The sequence below is a fragment of the Polyodon spathula genome, chromosome 40, assembly GCF_017654505.1.
Source record: "Polyodon spathula isolate WHYD16114869_AA chromosome 40, ASM1765450v1, whole genome shotgun sequence".
NCBI lineage: Eukaryota > Metazoa > Chordata > Actinopteri > Acipenseriformes > Polyodontidae > Polyodon > Polyodon spathula.
In genome coordinates this window covers 3,139,210-3,162,463 of record NC_054573.1, presented here as the reverse complement: position 1 = coordinate 3,162,463, position 23,254 = coordinate 3,139,210, and the positions used below count along the sequence as shown (strand labels likewise).

At 46.0% G+C, this 23,254-nt stretch overlaps 2 protein-coding genes across 2 annotated transcripts in view; both read right to left on the bottom strand.

Annotated features, from left to right (window-relative positions):
- Positions 1-4,747: 4,747 nt before the first annotated feature.
- Positions 4,748-19,632, bottom strand: LOC121304882 (dapper homolog 3-like). The gene is made up of 4 exons (XM_041236298.1): positions 19,116-19,632; positions 10,986-11,094; positions 9,495-9,638; positions 4,748-8,766 (listed from the first exon to the last, which is right to left on the bottom strand). The coding sequence occupies exons 1-4, from the start codon at positions 19,347-19,349 to the stop codon at positions 7,118-7,120; spliced, it is 2,136 nt and encodes a 711-aa protein (XP_041092232.1). The 5' UTR covers positions 19,350-19,632; the 3' UTR covers positions 4,748-7,117.
- A 3,151-nt stretch (positions 19,633-22,783) lies between these two features.
- The window catches only part of LOC121304854 (transcription factor Ovo-like 2), a 2,279-nt gene continuing 1,808 nt past the window's right edge, over positions 22,784-23,254 (bottom strand). The window contains exon 3 of the mRNA XM_041236264.1: positions 22,784-23,094. Within this exon, the coding sequence (XP_041092198.1) occupies positions 22,784-23,094 (311 nt within the window). The remainder of the gene's footprint in view (positions 23,095-23,254) is intronic.

Sequence of the window (23,254 nt, the reverse complement as noted above, 5' to 3'; positions counted from 1 at the left end):
ATTGTGGATAGTGGACAGGTGGTAATTGATTTATTGATCGTCAATTAACCCCAACCACACACTATTTAAAATACAAAGGTCAGCGTGCAGAGAAGAGGCAGTTTAGTGAAGGCATTGCCACGCTTCAACAAGGTAGAGAGGTTAGCTAATGTGTCGAGATAGCTGTAGTCTGGATGCTGTGTTTTGTTTTGAATGTGTGTTTTGTTAATGCCTTTTTGTTTTGTTGACAATAAAAGTGCATGAAAGCGCTGAATGACAGCTTTCTGACTCTAGATTTGCAGCCCCTGCCACTGACCTTGGAACCACTGCGCCACAGCACAATGAATGCTGTATTTAACAGCTGATATCAGAGAACTGCTTTCCTTTGATCACGCTCCGCGTCTGCTTAGCAACTGCATCTGCTTTGGAACAGTGTGCTGCACCCAGTCCTTCTGTCGTTAGATTTGACTGAATGAAAGATTATAAAATTAGCAGGACCCAGACCACTCAATATAAAACTTATTCGATGCCAGATCTCTGCACAATTTTGCTACAAATTGTGATACTGAGCACATGTGGCACTGTCCTGTACGCACACTGTCTGTCTGGTTTTTATATTGTAGCAGCCTAACCCCCTGAGATAAAACATGGCCAGCAGAATCATTAACAGAATGCCTCTCCCAGCTCTTTGACCTCCGTTGGAAGGTCACAATCCTGTGTAACCCGAATGAATTGATGGAGTCAAAGGCAGAACCACAGCAGCTCTGCAGTGAGCTGAAAGCCAGGTGGAGACAGCTGCACGGAGTGATGAGTCACGCACGCTGGACTCACAAAGAGGGAAGGAGAGGTGAATACCAAAAGCTCGTGAAACCCTTTGCTCTTCTGTGCTCATCTCAGTCCAGTTAAGATCGTCTCCAAACTGCAGGCTCTTACTGCTAAATATAAACATGCGCCATGGCAACGGAGCTGTAGAGGGGAGGGAGAGGATGGGACCGGATGAGGGAGGGAGGGCGATGCAGAAAGATTGACAGACAGGTTGTCAGCCCCTGACAGATGGACCGAGAGATTGACAGACTGGCAGACAGATGCACAGACTGACAGAAAGACTGCCAGAGTGGTCTGGGAGATGCTGTTTGAGAAATCAATGTGTGTGTGTGTGTGTGTGTGTGTGTGTGTGTTTGCGGACAGATAGAATGGTTTGGTAGATCCAGTGTTGGAATTGCGTGTGAGACAGACAGGACAGACAGTGTTTGGAAGCTGCAGTCTCTGTGTTGGGGACAGACAGACACAGGGTGGTCTGGGTAGGTTTAGTAACGGAATGCAGTTTGTGTTTGCAGACAGTAGCTCTGCAGGAATGTTAGCAATCTCAGATCAGCCCCCCAGGCGAGGCAGCAGCAATCTGCAAGCTTTATATGGAAAAAGCTGTGAATTCAGGGAGAACATGCACAGGGACCTATCTGTGTGCAGCCCTTGCAAGATGTAGGGCTCTGATCTCCAGAAGGGCTTAGGGATCAACCCACTCATAAACTCTGCATTCATCCCCCACGTGTGCACCAGACAGACAGCTTGATTGTATCTGCTATTTAATCGCAGGTTATCAGTTAGCATGCACGCCAGGGGTTTCTACACACAACCTGAATATCACTAAGAGGTCAGACTCATTATTAACTGTTTGCTCTTCTTTGTTGACATATGGTGGAGACCTCACTCACTCTCATTAAAGAAAGTGAGACAGGAATTACATGCAGTCAGCATCTGTGAATACCACCACTTCCAAGGGCAAAGTCTGGGAGAGGGAACTAAACTAAATTACATCTACAAAACCATCCCACCTTATAAACATACACACCGTAGCGTCTGCTGTAGATCACCCAGAATTACAAAGCACTCAATCTGGAAATACTAACAGAAACTTCTCCTGGAAGTCTTTCTCAACAATGGCGACACAATTTGATGAGTGAATTTACTGTATTCTGCAAACTTTCTGGTAAAGTAAAGGTTAAAAATAAAAACAAACAACAAAAAAAAAAAAAAAAAAGAACTCCCTCCCATCCACTAGAACTCTGGCCCGTTGCTAGGTTACCGTTAATCAGAAACTGCATGTGTTTGATAAAAAAAATTTAAAAAAAAGCTTTCTGGATGCACTTGAAGAAAAAACACTTCAAATGATTATAACTAACAAAACAATTCCAGAATTCTTCCCTGCTCTGCACTTCAGTTCGTTCTGTATGTCTCTGGTAATGGATTAGGGAGCTCTGTTTGCAAGCCATGCTGTCACTTTCTCAGTCATTCCCCCACCACACAGACTGAAATATCAGTGACTGAATGGAGACCTTCCAGCACCTTGTGGAGTCTCTGTCACGTAGTGATATTAAGTTCAGGTCCTAATAAAGTGGTCAAGCAGTGCATTTTCTACAGCAAAGCCTTGAACCAACTATCCAATTCTCCTACAAACGGACTTGTTGGCAAAAAACAATCATACAGAAGTGTTTTCCTGAGCAAATGGAAGGGCTCTGTTCTGCTATTGCAGTGAAGCAGTGATGGGGACAACAAGGTCTAATTTAGTAGCTCTTCTGCCGAAGTTAAAAAGGCAGCCAGCGCTCCTTTCTTCTGCGTGCATACAGATGTGCTCAGTGAGGCAGTATGGTAGAGGCAGTCCCTCCGTAGCCCTGCTGTAGTTTAATGGACTCCCCAGTGACTTCTCTGTGCCAAGTGTGAGGGGGAAGGGGGGAGGGGGGCATGGGCGCGGGGTGAATAAAGCATTCACTGTGCCCCCCCCCCCCCCCCCCCACTCCCCCACCCCCCCTCCCAGACACCCCCACTCTCATCTGGAGAAGGTTTGCCTGCCTGTCTGCCAACCTTCAAAATAGTCAACTCGGGAACCAAGGCTATTTCCTGAGAGAGAGAGAAAGGGAGGGAAAATAAGAGGAAAAGAGAAACAGGAGAGACAGACAGATGAGGGAGAAGGGGGATGAGAAAAGGGTGGGAGAGAGATGAAAGAGAAAGAGGAGGACGGAGAGAAACAGGAGGAGAAAAGGAAAGTGAAAGAGGGGGTGAGAGAGGGAGAGAAACTAAGAACTCTTCTAGAAGTTTATTCTAATAGCTCCATTCTAATGATTTCCTCTGTGCACGACACATGATTGGGAAGCCATGTGTACCGTGTCGTTTCAGATGGAAGGATGCATATTCATATGATTCATATTCATGATATTTTATAACATGTCGGTCTATATGATTACTTTTCCATTTTTCATTTGACTTATCTGAATAGTCTCAGAATTCCTCACTGAAGTATTTAAAGTTCTCTACTCATTTTTACAAGGGAGAGAGAGTGAGCGAGGAGAGAGAGATGCAGAGTGGGGCAGAGAGATAGTGTGTGAGAGAGAGGGAGTTAGGGAGAGGGGATACAGAGGGAGTTAGAGAGAGTGTTTATGTGGCAGACCGCAGTGCTTTCCTGACTGGGTAGCACAGCTGCTTTCAATTAGTCCAAGAATGCAGGCTGGGTATGTTTCAATAGCACTGTCACAAAGCAGCCTGGACAGAGCAGCAACAAACCTGGAACGTATAGCATAACAAACTCAGCCTGACAACCCGCCAAAGGACACTTTGAGCTGACTAATTCTATAATCTGTCCAGCTGTTTGTAGCTTTCAGGGCTGTAAATATACTGCAGGATCAAATGAGTAGAACATCTTAAAGGAGTGCTGACCCAAGGTTAAAATCCATTCTCTTCTTAAGAGCTTGTAGGAGGTAAGAACATTGGCTTTTAAATGAAGAGAAAGGGTGCTCCCTCCAGTCCAGGGCAGGTTTGAGGCACTGAGGCTGGACTGCTCCCTCCCTCACCCCCCTAAGAGAAAGGGTGCTCCCTGCAGTCCAGGGCAGGCTTGAGGCACGGAGACTAGACTGCTCACCCCCCCCCTCCTTCAGGCATGGAGACTCCATTCTCCCCGAGTACATAATAATTAATAACTTATTAATTGCATGCTGTTAGAAAACGCTGACAGGAGTTGTATTGTGGGCTGTCTCAGGGGGGTTGTGTGAAGTTTCTGAGGAAAGCCCTTGTTCTTTGTTAATGTGTCGGCCTGTCTCGTGGATCTCTGGAGCACTCCTTTTTGCTTCGTTAAGGTGCAGCTGGAGACAATTACCTCGTAAGGCCCATGAAAGGAGGCTGCTTACATTCAAAAAGTTCCTTAAACGAGAAGAACCGTGAGCAGCCAGGCCTGGATCCTGAGCTGGACAAGAAAACCAGCTGTGTGGAACAGGGGTCCCAAACCCACCAACAGCTGGAACTACGAAACCAGAGGAATTCAGAGAACATCTGTATACACGGGAAACAACGAAAGAGCAGAAGACACACAGCCTCCATCTACCATCCGCCCGTATGTAAACCGCTATCTACAGGCAGACATTGATATTCTCAATGAACCGAGCTACAGAATGAGCAAGTTTCATCACGGCTGGATAAGCGGTTTTCAAGATACAAGTAAGAGTGTGACATACAACGATTCTGATCAAATAATTCTTGCTCTGTACTATTGTCATGGTAAAGGTTTTCATCGTACAGATAGCTCTGATTTGAAGGGGGGTGCCTGCTACCGTTCACTTTCAAACAGTCAAATGAGAGTCACGGTAAATCACAGCTGGTTCTACTAACATCTGTTGCTGTCCAGCTCTTTTCAAATGCACCCCATTGATCGTCTCACCTCACCAAATGAAAAAGCAGACCGGGGAAAAGACGACTTGTTTATTTACAAGATGCATTCATAAATACAATAAGACACAGGTTATTTACATGTATATACAAAGCTGTAGCATCACCACACAAACACAAGGAAATTACCTCATTGTTCAAAGTCAATAAATACATGACAAGCTACCTTTATCAAAATACTGTCGAGAATAACACAGAATCTACAATAAAAACTGTAGTATAAATATTCAACCATATTGCGTGATATTTAGGGAAAGTATACAACAGTTACATAATAATACGGTTGCTGGTAGACATTTCATACGAGTTTTGACATTTCAATATAGAAGGGACACCAAAAACCATTCAGTTTCCCAAAGTTCCCTTGTCTATAGTTTTATATATTATACACAATTCTTTCAAGCTGTAGACTTCCTTCTACACAAAGTGATCCACCTTCTTGACTTCCTGAACCTTTCCCTTTCACAAATCTCACATTATGCCCAACGCAGACCCCAGAAAACCCTCCCCAAGTTTATCAGAGCAGTGATATCGATATGAAATTGACAGTTTTTTGAGTCTGACTCCTTATTTCTAGCTTTGAGGTCTTTGCAGACTTACTGAGATGGTTTATTTACAGCCCTGTATGCAAGAGACTGAGCGACTGCAAAATCCTCCATATTACCCCTTCAAATACACCTGGACTCAAAAAATGCTAGACAGATACTGAGATTGTCTCTAATGTGTTTTCCATTAGTTCCATTGCATCCTGCACTGTGTGGTTATCCCAGAATTACCACTAAATATAAGATTCTCTGGTGCTGTACAATGCTCTAAAAATCCATCTGTGGCTTATCGTGGCAAGGTGTGACCAAATAACCCCATTAGCATCACAACTTAACCTGTATCTACCTGAATAATTTTTGGTGCTGTTTTTTAAGAATCTTTAGAGGGAGTGGCATTACATATCGTTATCTTCAAAAAGCACAAAAGGTCACCATGCCAGTGTATCAATAACAGAATCCTACCTGGGTGTAGTTATTATTAATTAGTCTTTTATCAGATGCTTTTATCCAAAGCGACTTACAGACACTAAGGGGTGAACTATGCATCACATCCGCTGCTGCAGAGTCGCTTACAATAGGACCTCGGTCTCATCAGGACTGCAGGAAAAAGGTGGAGACAAATACATAAAGCAATACCTACAGGGCACTGCAGCCCAAGAGCTAATCCAGCGACCCTGCACAGATAGATAGAGAGGCTCTGTGTGAAGATCTAGTAACCATTGGACAGTACACTGACTGGAATCACATTGCTGCACCACTAGGACTGGCTTTTAACAAACCATGTGAAATACAGTACAGCAAGGTCCCTTGTTCACAAAGCCTCAGCACGTAAGAAAAATGGAATCGCAGATGTTTCCAACTGTTCAAGACTGGCTTCTTCAGCAAAAGCCTAGAAGTGGTTTAGGAATAGAATACTGTGCTGTGCATTATTTAAATCCCCTTCAGTCGCTTGTGCCATGTTAGTTTCACCGTTTATGAATCTATTTTATAATACATATTTGATTGATTTTTAAAGTTTTGACCTGGCACATTGCCGAACCACATAGAGCTCACCTAAACTGTTTAAAAGTTGTGATCGAAGGGGATATAAACAAGGGCTGGTCACTGTGTGGTTCTTGGGTCGTAGGTGACTCACTCAGATCCACAAAAAGACTCTTTTGGTTTTGATCCTATTTAATTCAGTGGGGAATACAAGGCAAATTGCTGGTAGAAAATACAGTCAAAATATAATTTTCATCAATACTGAAGCAATATCTCAGTTGTAACAAATTTCTATAAAAGCTTGCTTAATATGCATTGCCATCGCTTCGTAGATCTCAAGTCTTCCTACAGGAAAAGTGCGCACGTTACTTCAAAACGCGAATTTGATTTTGAATGGTATTTTTTTCATTGCATTTCTAAACAATAAAACTGGCAAATGTCTCTTACGCGCTCTTCAGCACACATGCGTTGCTTCTGAACTTTTATACAAGATCAGTCTTCCTGTGCACATGTTTTTAATTATATACGTTTCATCAGAAAAAAATAAATAACTTGAAAACTCTTCAAATGTTTGCCATTTATTTTCTGTAATAGAGCCGACTAAGTTGACCAGAAGTATAGCGTTAAAGTATAAATATTCGTCTACATTCAAAAAATCGAATTCACCTTTATCAAAACGAACGTGTTTTTCATAGACGTAAATCTCAGACCTGTGAAATGATGGCGATCATATTAAGGTAAACTTAACTGGAATTTGCACGAGAGATTTAAAAAAATGTTTAGTTTTCCTTGCTATTAGGAATAAGCACAGCAATAATGAACTTTGCGAAAGCCAGTGGCTCATGGATTTGGCACTAGATGATAGATTGTGGTTCCTTTTCAAAGAGCCCCTTGTACAGTCCTCAGACCGTGGTCATGACTTTGAGCGATCCTGTCCGGAAGCGCAGTATCTTCTTCTTCAGAGCGTGAGACGCCTTGATCTTCACAAAAGCTTTGGGCTGGGCTCCTGCCGGGGTGCAGGTGGAGGAGGAGGGGGAGGAGCATGACGAGGACGAGGGGTTCTCCCCCAGCTTGGGAGGCAGCTGCTGGGGCCAAACCAGCCCCCCGCTCTCATCCGAATCGCTGGAGAGCGAGCTGGACCCCGGGGAGTCTGCCTCCTCACTCAGGCTGGACTCGCTGTCTCCCAGGCTGGGCACAGCGTAGCCTCGCAGGTCCTTCTCCGGGAGGCAGACTGGGGCCCGCGGGGGGGAGAGGGGCTCCCCAAAATCAGCCTGGTAAAGGGGTCTGGAGGGGGGAGGTGGCAGGGGGAGTAGAGGGAGGCGTTGTTTCCGGGAGCGTCTCTGATAGTGAGATTCATCCTCATCCTGGCTGATCTCTAGAGTGGACCTCCACTTCCGGTAACCCCCTCCACTGCTGCCACTGCTGCCTCCACTCCCACTCACTCGCTTGGGCCTCTGCTGCTGCTGCTGCTGCTGCTGCTGCTGGGCACCCCGTCCGTACCCCTCCTCCCTCTCCACTGTGTTGTACCTCCGCTCCAGGGCGCCTCGCTGCCCCATTAGGCTGTTCTCAGACTGGGACCTGCAGGCCTTCTTACCTGATTTCTTTGCCCCAGATCTGGGCCCTCCGTCCTCAGTGAAGCGACACTTCTTGGGTGTCGTCTTAGCCCTGCTGGGGTGCTGGAAAGGGAACCTCTCTGGGGAACGGGGCGACTCTCCGCGGCTCCGGCCCCCGAAGGAGGCTTGCTTGATGAGCTGTCTCTGGTAGCTGTGTGCCCCCGAGCTCCGGCTGGACTGCTGGGCTGGGATGTACTGAGCGCTCACCATCTCCTCGTCAGCCAGGGGCGACCTCTGCCCTCGGTATTCCTGGTAAGCCTCGCAGTACTGGAAGGCCGAGCCCGGGGACTGGGGGTATTCTTGTTCTTCCAGCTCCTCCTGGTATTCCGGCTCACTCCCTGCTCCCAGGCTTGGTTCCAGGGATGCCTGATCCTGGTGGCGGTACTCCAGGGAGGTTGGTCTGATGGGCTGCCTCTGGTACAGCAGGGACAAGGCCTCTTCCTGGTAGCTCTCCACCTGTTCCATCCCCTGGCTTGCCCACAATGGCCTGGCCTTGCCCTCGAAGCCTTGGGAGGGATTTACACTCCCTCCCTGGGTGTACCTGCTCTCTCCGGACTCCGCCTGCCTGCAACAGAGGCTGCTCTGCCTGGCCAGGCCCTTGGGAGGCTCAGAGGAGAGGCTGGTGCGAGGTATGGAGGGTCTGGGAGGCAGGGCTCTCCTCTGAAGCAGCCCCAGGATATAGCTCTCTACGCGGTGTGCTTGCTGAAAGTCTCCAGCGCTGGGCTGCTCGCCGGAGTCTTGGTAGGGCTGCTCAGAGTAGCAGGAACCCATCTGGCTAGGCCCGGGGAAGGAGTAGGGAGAGTCCCAGGGGTAGCGCCCCTCGGCTGTACCATCAAGGGAGTTTGGGTAGGGGGAGGAGAAAGAGCGAGGGACCAGCGAGATGGGGCTGCTGTCGGAGTGAAGGCCCAGACACTCTTGATCCATCAGGAAGAGGTCACCTGAGAAGCAAACAAACCACATCCAACTGTTATTATCAGCATTATTATTATTATTATTATTATTATTATTGTGGCTGCTGTTGTAGTAAACTAGAGATTGACAAGTGCACTCTGTTGAATGGGTGTGATACCTTTTCTCCTTCCTCTCATTCTCTAGACTATCTATTTCTCCCCATCACTCTCTCTCTCTCCTCTCCTTTCCCTCTCTCTCCCCTCTTCTTCATCCCCTCTCCCCTTCCCACATGCCCCATCCATCCTTCTTCTCCCCTCTCACTCTCACTCCCCCTCCAACTCTTCCTCTCCCTCTCCTGTTTCGCTCTCCCCTCCCTCCTCTTTCCTTCTCCCTTCTCTCCCTCTCCCCGTGCACAGGGCCTCAGTGTGTTGCAACTGAGCTTATGTTTCTTGTGAGTAGCCTCAGTCCTTCAGTACAGCAGAGGAAGCAAGCTGATGGAATCATAACAAACCCTAATCACTGCCAGACCAGGACTGTAAAGGATGCTTTCTGGAAACAAGCTTAGAACATACGAGAATATAAAAACAAGAGGAGGCCGGTCAGCCCATCTAAGCATGTCTGGTTCCTAGTAGCAGATCGAGCTTAAAGGACAGGGGAAAAGATTGGAAGCTTTAAGGGCAATAACTGTGTGTTTTAACACAATAAGAAAACAAACAAACAAACAAACAAACAAACAAACAAACAAACAAACAATAAATAAATAATGCTTGTTTACCTACAGACTTGGGCCGCTCGTTAGCGTAATTCATGCGGGCTTCGGCCAGCCCCCGCATCCTTGAGTAGCCAGGCGGGAAGTCCCCGAAAACGGAAGAATCTGATTGGCCAATGGGGGACAGACTCTCACTCAACTCGTAAAAACCTGAAAACAGGAACAACACAAAAACGTTTCATCAGATTGCGCAACGCTTAACTATGCTTTACCATAAGAGTGCAAAGAAGAGCGACCAGAATTATTCCGGGCTTAAAAGGCATGTCATATGCAGACAGGCTAAAAGAATTGAATCTGTTCAGTCTTGAACAAAGAAGACTACGTGGCGACCTAATTCAAGCATTCAAAATTCTAAAAGGTATTGACAGTGTCGACGCAAGGGACTTTTTCAGCCTGAAAAAAGAAACAAGGACCAGGGGTCACAAATGGAGTTTAGAAAAAGGGGCATTCAGAACAGAAAATAGGAGACACTTTTTTACACAGAGAATTGTGAGGGTCTGGAATCAACTCCCCAGTAATGTTGTTGAAGCTGACACCCTGGGATCCTTCAAGAAGCTGCTTGATGAGATTTTGGGATCAATAAGCTACTAACAACCAAACAAGCAAGATGGGCTGAATGGCCTCCTCTCGTTTGTAAACTTTCTTATGTTCTTATGTTCTTAACTCTCTGTGCTTTACAATGCTTCCCCATGCTTTCCCATACCTCTCTGTGCTTTACAATGCTTCCCTATGCTTTACCATGCTTTCACTGTGCTTTATTACACTTTGCTGTGCTTTTACTATGGGTCACTTCTGGAAGGGTATACTAGGTTAATGAAAGCTGTAGTTCTTGCTTTCTCATAGCCTTTCATGGTCACTTCACCAAGGCGGGACATTAGGCCTCCGCTCCTGTCAGTAACCAATCAGCCGCTTCCCCTCTTGACCGACACGGTCGGCAGCCAGTAAGAGACTCTACCTCGAAGACACTGCTGAAATGATCTAGGAAGTGCAAGGGTGACAGAATTCCTGGATGGATGGGAGGGCAAGCAAACTGAGGACTTTCTATAAACTGAAGCAGGACCAGATATCATCCTGTCTGAAAATGAAAATGTGTGTCTGCTACAGCATGCGCTTCCTTCAGAACTTCGCATTTCAGACCTAGGCTTTATCCAAGTGTCTTTGTTCTAACCAAGCCCCTTTATTCTTAGTTTTTACTGATTTGTACCAAAAATTCGTGGGTTTTAGGCATGTATAAATACTCATTTACATTTTGTAGATAAATGTAATAGTGTATAAAGGGGCTCCATTAAACATACTGAACCACTGATACAGGTTAACTGCATCCACCAAAAACAAGCAGGTGAATTATCCCATAACATTTACCTGGAAAACTGAGAAATTCATTATTTTAACCAATTTTCATTTCATTTTAAATAAACACTGATAAACAGGAAATTATATACAAAATAAAAACACGAACACAATGGCTTTGGCTGTGCAAGACAAGCTGGTCAGTACCTGAGCTTGGCCGGCTGTCTCCCAGCTCGGAGGAGGGGTCCGTGAGGAGAGGGCTGCCGTGCACATGGAGCTCCCCCACCTGCTGCTCCAGCTCTGACACCAGCCCATTCTGAAACAAGAACGAAACCGAGAGTCACTCACAAGCAGAGCCAGCTGAACGTGTGGTAAAGCAGAGGGAAGTAAAGCCAAGAGAGACATGGTAGAGCATGTGAAAAAACAAACCATGGTAAACTATGATAAACGTGCAACCATACTGTTGCAAACTCTTATACTGGAAATGGTGCTATGTACAACAATTGTATTATTGCTGTTTATGAAAACTGCAGCATTCACAATATTCTGTTAAAGAGACCTGTACAGGCATTCCCTTGGATGCAAAATCGTCCAGAATAAAACTCAAGTGACCACACCACTCCCCGTCAGCCCTAGAGTCACATCAGACACTTAACACACACCATTCCCTGCCAAACGTGTATCGAGTCGAGGTCACGACCCCCACTGCAAGCTTGGATATAAGAACTCCCTTGTCTCGCGCACACACAGCGATCGCTTTTAATTTACTTTCCAACTCCCTTGAGACTCAGACTGGCTGTGCCATTTCCAGTTAACCCACTGCACACTCTTCAAACCTGAACAGTACAGCGCTGAGTTCTCTACACTAGACTGTATTGAATTAGCTGCTCTCAGATCCCCAGTACAGCGCTGAGTTCTCTACACTAGACTGTATTGAATTAGCTGCTCTCAGATCCCCAGTACAGCGCTGAGTTCTCTACACTAGACTGTATTGAATTAGCTGCTCTCAGATCCCCAGTACAGCACTGAGTTCTCTACACTAGACTGTATTGAATTAGCTGGCTCTCAGATCCCCAGTACAGCACTGAGTTCTCTACACTAGACTGTATTGAATTAGCTGCTCTCAGATCCCCAGTACAGCACTGAGTTCTCTACACTAGACTGTATTGAATTAGCTGCTCTCAGATCCCCAGTACAGCACTGAGTTCTCTACACTAGACTGTATTGAATTAGCTGCTCTCAGATCCCCAGTACAGCACTGAGTTCTCTACACTAGACTGTATTGAATTAGCTGCTCTCAGATCCCCAGTACAGCACTGAGTTCTCTACACTAGACTGTATTGAATTAGCTGCTCTCAGATCCCCAGTACAGCACTGAGTTCTCTACACTAGACTGTATTGAATTAGCTGCTCTCAGATCCCCAGTACAGCACTGAGTTCTCTACACTAGACTGTATTGAATTAGCTGCTCTCAGATCCCCAGTACAGCACTGAGTTCTCTACACTAGACTGTATTGAATTAGCTGCTCTCAGATCCCCAGTACAGCACTGAGTTCTCTACACTAGACTGTATTGAATTAGCTGCTCTCAGATCCCCAGTACAGCGCTGAGTTCTCTACACTAGACTGTATTGAACTGGCTGGCTCTCAGATCCCCAGTACAGCCCCTGTATTGAATTGGCTGGCTCTCAGATCCCCAGTACAGTCCTATTTCTCTGAGCCCTGGGTTGGAGTTATTGCCCGAATGCCACTATGTAATTATACAAGCTCATTATACCAGTGCCCCATCTGTACAAACTTGCGGATCAGTTAGTCTGATTCTAATACACAATCAATCACCACACTGTTGACAACAAAATGGGTTTTAGAGCTTCTGGAAGCCGTCATACATCTTGCGTTTAATAATTATTTTCTACCTCAGTCCAGTCCAGAACACCACCAGCCTGCCTGCCATTCAGCCCTGGGTCTCTCTCAATCTCTGACTCGCGTGCTGGTGTTTGTGTTGAGACGTGGATTGCATTAATGCACACAGTCTGTCTGGGGGCTGCACCGAGACCCCTGACTAAAGATCATTTTACTAGTGTGACTCTTAGACCCTCATATTGGAACTCAGGGCTCGGTCTTTCTGCGTTGTATTGAAAACATATCGCTTTTTCAATCAACAATCTTTAGTTTTCTAAAAAAAACTATTTCCAGACCCACACACACACAGTATCACCAAGACACTATGAAACACACAGTGTCTCTCACACACAGTGTCACACACACACACAATGTCACACACAAAGTGTGACTGACAGAGCCACACTGGGTTTTGAAAGGTGGGCGTTGGTTTAAACACTTTACCCATCTGTGTGAAGTCACAGGTCAGAGGACAGCCCCTTGGGACAGCCCCCCTCTCCCCCCCCTCCCCTCCCCTCCCCTCCCCTCTCCTCTCAGGGCCTGGATAATTTAGACAGCAGCCTTTCCAACTCAAACTGACAAGGGGACTTAGACTCCTCCAACAAGCTGGCTAAGCCAGTCACCTCTGTATCTGATAACAGGAAGAATCAGTAGGAACACCAAGGGCCATGTTTAAACACCCAACCAGCAAGCAGTGCAGTACCCTGACCATCAGCCAGGGGGCGTACTGAGGTTCACAGGAGCACAAAGGATTATGACTTTGCATAACAAGATCATATATATAAGCAATGACAAGCCCTATTCACACAACGTTAAGGACTGTATTTCAGTTCCAGTTTCATGCAGATTGCAAAGGTTGTGATAAAATAAATAAATACATAAATAAAAATCAAGATTTCCGAGTCCTAAAAATACACAATAAGTGAGGACCAGAATTCTCAACAACACGGAGACAACAGGTTATCACCATGGCAACTCGGAGGTGCAGCTGACCGAGAGAGGGTGGGAGGGAGAGAGATAGAAAGAGTGAGAAAGTGAAGGAGAGAGAGTGGGGGTTAGAGGGCGGAAGGGATATCGGTCCCTCACCCTCCTCTCTCTCCCTCCGTCTCTCTCCCAGATGCTATTGTATTCAGGACATATCTCCAAAGACACAGTCAGTCTGTAATGAGCTGGGGGAGGCGTTTTAGAGATTAACCTCCCAACCTAACCTCTACCCCTCCCACCCCAGACCACTACAGATTGTGTTTATAAAGACCAGAGAAGATAATGAACCAGCCCCTTCTCAAAGTGAAGCACAGAGAAGATAATGAACCAGCCCCTTCTCAAAGTGAAGCACAGAGAAGATAATGAACCAGCCCCTTCTCAAAGTGAAGCACAGAGAAGATAATGAACCAGCCCCTTCTCAAAGTGTACTGCTGTAGTTTCCCATAGTGTATAAGCACAGCAAAGCATAGTAAAGCACCATCATCTTAGTGAGATCTCATCCCAGTCTTAGTGAAGTCCTGGCCACACTGCTTATCAGCTGATCTCTTCCTGAGCTGTGTGGATCATGCTGCCCTGTCCTCTGTTCTCACACTCTCAGTTCGTTTTATTCCTCGCGTTGCAGTGAATGGCCAGTGACCCCAAGAATCCCATTAACTATGAGCACAGCTCGATACTGCAGAACAGAGAAGGTTGTAAATTGTACGGTACCATTCTACCAAAGGCAACCTCATCCCATTGCAGCTGCCGTTACATACTGTAGAAGCAGGCTGTGCTGTGCTGTGAATGGGAGCCTTTATGGTCTCAAGTACAGTTTGCGCTGTGTTATCACAGCAGGATTTGAAATCCCAATGGAGTGAATGAGATTCATTATGACATTATGCCTGAGCTCTATTCAAAATCTAGCGCCTCGTCCTGCAGTCCAGTTTGTTCTCATTCCCTAGTGGCAGCGTGAGCTGTAGGGACGAGGTTTGGATCAACATCTGATTGCGATATTATTGATAATTCGTTTTTATTGGGCTCAAAACTTCATACCAACAATCGAAAGAGAGAATGCGCTACAGTGGGGGGGCGTGATTTAACCGTGATTATTGTGATCGTTTTGATTGGATGAGAGCAGCTTCATGGACTTGATTTAGCCAATGGCTAGTTCCCATCATTAGGCCTCCGGCAGAAAGTTAGACTCCTTCAAGAGTTCAACGTGGTTTATGCAAGTCTCAGTGTAATCAGCAGAAATCTCGATAATCAGAATCTTGATTAGTCAGCAGCAACTGTACAGCAAAAAGCAATTCCTATCTGCATAGTTCTGCATGTACCCAGCTTTAAAAAAACTATACAGACTTCTACTGCTACTGGACTGTACAGCTAACCCTGCTCCCTGGGACTGCTGGACTATACAGCTAACCCTGCTCCCTGTGACTGCTGGCCTATACAGCTAACCCTGCTCCCTGTGACTGCTGGCCTATACAGCTAACCCTGCTCACTGTGACTGCTGGACTATGCTAACCCTGCTCCCTGTGACTGCTGGCCTATACAGCTAACCCTGCTCCCTGTGACTGCTGGCCTATACAGCTAACCCTGCTCCCTGTGACTGCTGGCCTATACAGCTAACCCTGCTCCCTGTGACTGCTGGACTATACAGCTAACCCTGCTCACTGTGACTGGACTATACAGCTAACCCTGCTCACTGTGACTGCTGGACTATACAGCTAACCCTGCTCACTGTGACTGCTGGACTATACAGCTAACCCTGCTCCCTGTGACTGCTGGCCTATACAACTAACCCTGCTCCCTGTGACTGCTGGACTGTACAGCTAACCCTGCTCACTGTGACTGGGCTATACAGCTAACCCTGCTCCCTGTGACTGCTGGACTATACAGCTAACCCTGCTCCCTGTGACTGCTGGACTATACAGCTAACCCTGCTCACTGTGACTGCTGGGCTATACAGCTAACCCTGCTCACTGTGACTGCTGGACTATACAGCTAACCCTGCTCACTGTGACTGCTGGACTATACAGCTAACCCTGCTCACTGTGACTGCTGGACTGTACAGCTAACCCTGCTCACTGGGACTGGCAGCTAACCCTGCTCACTGTGACTGCTGGACTATACAGCTAACCCTGCTCACTGTGACTGACTGTGTGTGTCAGTGAGCGTGTGTATCAGTGTCATTGTCAGCAAGTGTGTGTGTGTCTGTGAACATAAAACCTGATGTTTACCCCCCCCCCCACACACACACACACACACACACACACCCACCCACCCACCAGTTGACACCTCCCACCCCCCCCCCCCCCCCTCTTTAACAAAGAAACAAGCTAAGAACAGAGCCCTCAACAGCTCCCTACACAGTACCCTCTCCCCATACACTCAAGTGTTTTAGTGTGAAGTTAGCGGAAATCCAGCCAATGTGTTTTCACAGACAGAACCTTTTACATTGTGACTTATCTTCTACCAAGTCGAACGAAAGAGAATCAACACCACACAGGAGAATACTATTCCAGAGCTACGCCAGCTAAAAAAAAAACAAGCCAACATATATGTTATGGATCTCTCTACCTAGCTATAAATACATTCATCCTGTACACGTGGTTGTGTGCCTGTCAGTGTGTCTGTGAATCTGTGTGGGTGTCTGTGTGTATAAAACAATGATCTATCTATAGTCAGGTACCAGATCTCAATATTAGACAGTATGCTAATGCAGCAGGACCAGTGCCTGTATGGTGCATTTCTGTTCCCAATCCATTGTGAAGCAGCTGTGGTCTGCTAATGGTTCTGTAGCTAGAGTTTCTTCAGAGTAATGCATCAGGAGTAGAATGGGATCGCAGTGGTGTTTTGAAAAGTCTTCTGTAAGGTTTGCGCCCGACTGGAAGAGTCTTTCGTGGGGGAGGTTTGTGACGATACATCCAGGACAGCTCCTCAGGGCTGTCACACTCCTTTCAGGGACGGCAAGGCAGCAAAACCAAAAGAAACTTGGAGTCAAAGCATCTGAGCATTTCTAAATTCAGCTCGATTGACGTTTGATGTTATTGGCGAGGTAGACAGCTTGGTTTGCTGCTGCGTGCCCCAAGCATACCCCTTGCAAGCGAAATATCTTGGTATCTCTGCATAGATCTTCAAAATGCATGCAAAACACAAACAAGAGACACCCCAAGCGGTACCCATGTCCTGCCAATAGAGTTCCATGCATTTGAAAAGTGAGGAATGAGTCATTCACACAATCCAGGTCATTTAACGTTGCTCTTTCCACTGTAGTACCACTGAAGAGCATTTGGGAAAGATATAGTTGGTAAACTGTTGTACCAATGGCAGCTTTGTCCACTGCACAGCCCTTGTCTGTGTGCACTGGGGGGGGCCTGCATGTGCAGCATCGGCGTCCGAGTGTGTCCCAGGGTGTCAGACACACATGTGCTTCTCTCACACACAGTTGGTGTTTGTGAAAGTGAGGGTTTGTTTACAGCCCCTACACAAACCAGGCTGTGTGTCACTGGAGTGTTGTGTCCACAGTGTGTGCTTCCAGCTGCCCCAGGAGCTGCACTGGGAGGAGGTGCATGATATACTGTGTCAGCAGAATCTTATTAGCTGCTCTTTCTGTGTATAGACGTTGTCATTTGTGTTTACAATTTACAGTTGAACCCTTTCAGTCCTGTTTTGTTTTTGTCGCTCTAAAGAAGGAACACATTGTGCAGGATGCAGCACAGGGGAGCAGGGGACAGCACAGGGGAGCAGGGCAGGACAGAGCACAGGGGAGACCAGCTGTCTCTGCACTTATTATTGAGGAGAGAGAAGTGGAGCTGCAGATCAAGCAGCTAAAGGCCCCTGCACCACTCGGAATAGAAATCAAAAGACCTGAGTTTGCAGCGGCAGTGAGAAGCATACTAAACAAACACCCAGGCCCAAAGGCATTAATCCCTTGCAACCCAAAAGCTAAACCTTACCAAACGGTGCTCGCATAAGAACCTGGGTTATATGGGGAGCAGAATTCTTGGAAGAGGCCAGCAAACTTGCAAACTTGTGTCTTATTCTGGAGTTGTTTTATGAATAACCATAAGGGAATGCATAATAAAAGCACAGCAAGCACTTCAATAATAATAATAATACTCTCCTAAACCGAGCCAATGAAAGAAATAGCATTCAGTGTAATATTGGATCTATGAAAGAGTTCTCGTCCCAGCTCAGTCACTGTTCCAGCAGTCTGAGGACATCAGTATTCCAGGCCACTAGCGCCCATTGTTTACTCCAGGACAAGCCAAACCCCGCAAGGCTGTTCATTTTTCTGTGATACAAGCCCATTGAAATGAGCGCCCTAACCCTGAGCTTGACAGCCTGCGAGCCTGGCGCCTCTCACAGACTCAGGGCAAGGCTATTTCAATAAGAACATAGACCGGCAGCCAGACACAGTCCATTCAAAAGGGAAGGGGGGGGGGGGGGGGGAGGGGGGGGGGGGGGGGGGGGGGGGGGGGGGGGGGACTGATTAATTGATTTTATTTTTCGTGCATAAAAACTCATATAATTTAATGGAAAATAATCGAAAAGAACAGCTCGAGCCGTTACATTCCTTCTACCTTAAGCAATGCGTACAACTGCACGTTGCTTAAAGACAACAATAACAACAACAACCCTATTATGTGTTCGTTCCTCATAGATACACTTTCCAGTAAACACTAGTTTACAACAGCCAGCAAGAGCGACTTACTAACCGCTTTCCTTTCAAAACAAATTACCATGACATAATCTCACCCAAATTGTATTGATTGTTGTAAAACTATTAAAAACCCGAACAATTCCCATTTCAAGTACCGTGAACATTGCTTTTTTTTTTTTTTTTTTTTTTTTTAAATGTATTTATTTTTAATGTTTGCCAGCAATAAACAAATCACTCGCGCCCAACCCGAGCGCATCTTTAGGACAGCTCCGATTTGATCCTCGCGAAATGACTTCGTTATTAATATAATCAATTTCCACCGGCTATCAAAGCCCTCGGCCCCCGTTCAACTGTAGACAAACTGAACTGAACACAACAGAAAAGAAAGAAAGAAAGAAAGAAAGAAAGAAAGATCAAGTTTGCCATAAATGGTCAGGGGCGCGTGCCACCACAGCGCCACTGCCGACAATAAATTCGTTTTACGCCGTGTAGAGTCCAATAAATCTCTTAATTAGCACGTAACCGTTTTTTGTGTGTTTTAATACGAACGCCATATTCAAATAAACAAATACATTGAATGCAATACACTTGGGGGGGAACACAGCACACACACACACACATACTGACAAACCTTTCCTTGCAGCCAGACTGCACCCTATGCATATCTACATGCGTGCTCTGTCTGGCTGGGCTGCAATTCTAGAACAGCCATTCAAGACCATCCCGGTCTCTAAACTGTTGCTGTTGGGGATGTTAAAAGATTTTAAAGCGATCGATTCAATTAAAAAAAAGTGCACTCTTTCTTACCAGTTGCTGCCTCAAAGTGAAATCCTCCTGGCTCCGAGTGGAGAGTTCGTCTGGCTGCGCCCGGGGGTCGGCTTCCTTACTGCCCTGGAGCCCGATTCGGAGCGCGCTGTAGACCAGGTATTCCTGCCTCTGTTTCAGAAAATTTAGCTCGCACAGTCCGGCCAGACTCGCTTCCAGCCTCTCCTTATTCCTGATGCGTTCCAGGCTCATAGGAAAGGAGAACGCCCGCATCATTTTTGTTCTTAATTTTCAACAGCCCTGTTTTTTTAAGTTTCCTTCCAGAAAGATACTCCCGTTATGTTTTTTTTTTTTCCTCTCTGTTTTATACAATCCTGCCCTGTTTTTTTTTTTTTTTTTTCTTTTAAATCAACGCTCGATGAGTTCCATGTGTCTCCTTATCAGTGCAGCAGCATAAGCCAAGCTGTTTTGCATTACTGTTGCATTCGTATATCGCACACGCTGCACTTAACAAGCCAGCGCCGCTGTGGTCTTTCAAATCTAACCTGCCTTACACGTAGCAGCTGTCAGACTCTCATTTCCATATCCCCACCCCCTCACGCCAATTGGGCTGTCAATGATGGATTTTATTTTCATTGTAGTCTCCCCCCCCCCTCCCCACACCTTCTTTTGGTTCTGCCAAAGCTTTACCATATGCGCTTCATTGAGAATGCAGAATCCTAATTGTTTATGCCTCAAAAGTATAGAACATGGCTATTATTCCCCACAAACTTTGCTTTTGTGACCAGGACAGTGATATTTCAAAATATCACTGTTTCCAATGGGAAAATGGGCAAATGTGTGTCTTTTCGTTCGCATAAAGTCAGAAAAAAAAAACAACATATGAATCCAAATTAACATGTATTTATACTAAAGTAATACAAAGATGACTACAAAAGATTTAGAAGTGAGTAGTTTTTCGAGATACTGTAAATACAGTATAATTGTAAATCTCGAAAAACTACTCACTTCTAAATTAGGAAATAACACTTACTACCCAAGAACAAAAATTGGGTTACATAGCGTTATTAATTCGTTATTAATTCGTCATTTAGCAGCCGCTTCTATTTAAAGACACTAGGGGCGCTCTATGCATCTGCTGCTGCCGAGTCCAGCAGGACGTTTCACTATGGCTCATCCCTTGTTAGCACACCACCGAGTAGGGGAACAATCGTGTACTGTGACACATAACCTCCCCCCCGGGGCCCCCCTGCCCCCTGCCCCTGCCCCCCTGCCCCCGGGCCCCCTCCTCCGCCATTTTTTGAGACATATATCTAGTCGTCTACTTCCATTGTTTAAGATCCCACTGCTTCACCTGGTAGAATATTCCATGCATTTCTAAAACTGCGTGAAAAAGCATCTGTTCTAAATTCAGCATCTATCCAATCTCTCTCTCTCTCTCTCTCTCTCTCTCTCTCTCTCTCTCTGCTGAATTTGGATTAACCATTTAGGAATTTCGAATTTCATTCAAATCCAGTTAAACTTGAACATTAATCTTAAGATGAAATTGTAATAACAGCCCACATGACGTTTACCAAGGTACATTTGCATGGTATTTTTGCAGTGTCCTCATTCATTTACCATACTTCACCACACTTCTCTGTGCCCTTTTTACAATGCTTACCTGTAATCTGCAATGGCATTACTATGCTGAATTACACTTTGCTATGCTTTTACTATGGGACTCATTTCTAAGAGTCTGCCCCCAAATATCACATCTTTTACAGTGTGTTTCACAAACCCTGATTAGCACTAGCCTGGACCCCTTGGTGTTGATTTAGGTACAGTCTCTAAAACCAGACACCTGTTTTAGTAAATGCTGCGAGAGAGGGCTGTCATGTTTTGCTGTGACTATGCGCTCCTGTAAAACTGTCTCTTATGTAATGAAATTAGTCAGGCTGCTGTCTAGCTAAACTCTGAATGCTTTTCTCAATTGGATATCGCAGAACTGGAATGGGGGTGGGGGTGGGCAATAAATGTCTGTTATGGATTGAGTCAGAGTTCAGAAAAATTCTAAATGCAAACGATTTTAATTGGCAAAGTGCAGGGTCAAATTCCTTATTATTTACTGTGCACATAGAAGTCTTTAAATGAGCGCTTCAAAACATTTAGTTTTAAAACTAATTTTTGCATTTAATAAAGTGCTGAAAATAGGGGTTGTGGTTGAGCTCCCTCTTGTGGAAAATTGCGTGTAGTGCAGCATAAAGTCTTTCATTGGAACTGCATTCCGTTTGAAAGCAATTTATATTTAGCTATTCATTATAAAGCGGTGGTCATTATTATTGACTCTGTTTATTCATTTCAATGCCTTACCTGCTGTGCGTTTACACGCATTGTAAAGCTGTTGAGTGTACAAAAAGGAACACAGGTCATAGCAAACACGCGTGTTGTTTTGAAAACGTATCTTGCATGAGACTAGGATAAAGTCTAATATAGTCGTGTCGAGTCTGGGTATGCACGCAGGATTTGTGCCACTTGCATTTTTACATGACCATACATTCAAAGTCTCATCCCCATTCGAACCTGTTAGCAGCAAATATTATATTGTCCACATCGAGCTCTTTGTAAACAGATTAAGTGCATTCATTTCAGCTTTTCACCTGTTTTTTTTTTTTTTTTTTTAATTTTGATTTAATGACTAGCAATGAGTTTGTTTGCTGGCTGCTTCTAATCAAGCTTAGACTTTACTTTTTCTAACACTTGCACGTCTTGCGCCTCTCAGTGCAACTATAGACTGTGTGATGTTTGAAGCCTTCATCTCGGTTCACAAGTGACATGAGTTTGAAAAGGAGACACAGATATGAGACGGGTCTGGTGTGTTATTTTGCTTCCTTGCTCCTCCGCGAAAGCCTACACTCATAAATCACATGTATCACTTAGAGCGACCAATCCTGCTCATCGATGTAACAAAAGACAAGCTCTGCTATCATATCTGACAGCGTGGTGCACAACGCCAAACATTTTCTGTTGTCCTCAATGTCATTGTGTTGTTCCAGGTTTGGCCACAAGGAGGCGGTGTTCTTCCAGTCTGCACATTAGCTTGATGCTAAACGTATGCTAAGAACATGCTTTATTTTTATAAACACACTGTCCTTGAATAAAACACAAAGCTTACAGTGAAAAAAAAAACAAAACAGTGTTACCTTTACAGTAAAACACATCTATATTCAGCAGCGCTTTCAAGATTCATTTGAATCAGGCAGTGCTGCCTATCTTTATGGGTGTGAGCCCAAGGCACTATGTCTAGTAGGGTGTAGGACTCAGATAGTACACTTCACTGCATCTAGTGGGGTTTAGGACTCAGATAGTACACTGCACTGTCTCTAGTAGGGTTTAGGACTCAGAAAGTACACTGCACTGCATCTAGTAGGGTGTGAGACCCAGGCAGCTCATCTAATAGGGTGTGAGCCCAAGGTAGTGCACTATATCTAGGCTGAGCCCCAGGTTGTATCTATCTCACTGGTTGTGAGCCCCAGGCAGCCTCCTGGATCTCACTGGTTGTGAGCCCCAGGCAGCCTCCTGGATCTCACTGGTTGTGAGCCCCAGGCAGCCTCCTGGATCTCACTGGTTGTGAGCCCCAGGCAGCCTCCTGGATCTCACTGGTTGTGAGCCCCAGGCAGCCTCCTGGATCTCACTGGTTGTGAGCCCCAGGCAGTCTCAGAGGCTGGCTGTCACAGGTAGTACCCTGCGGGCGGCCCCTGGTAAAGCAGCACTGCTCCCAGCTTGCTGGCAGCGCTGGCACCGTGCTTGCGGAAGTATCGCCTGAGCGCAGGGCTGCCCGGGTGGCGCTCGCGCATGTGCAGGAAGTACTCCTCCCCGCTGACCGAGGTGAAGCCGCAGTCCTCGCACACAAAGATCTTGGAGCGCCGCTCGCGGTACGCGTACTGCTGAGTCACACCGTGGATCTTCTTCAAGTGAGACTCGAGGGAGCATCGCTGAGTGAAGGCCTTCTCACAGAGCTCACAGCCGTACGGACGTATACCTGAGAGAGAGGGAGATGAGAGAGGGAGGGGCTTAGAGAGGGAGAGGAGAGAGTGGGAGGGGCTTAGAGAGGGAGAGGAGAGAGGGGGAGGGGCTTAGAGAGGGAGAGGAGAGAGGGGGAGGGGCTTAGAGAGGGAGGAGAGAAGGAGGAGGAGAGAGGA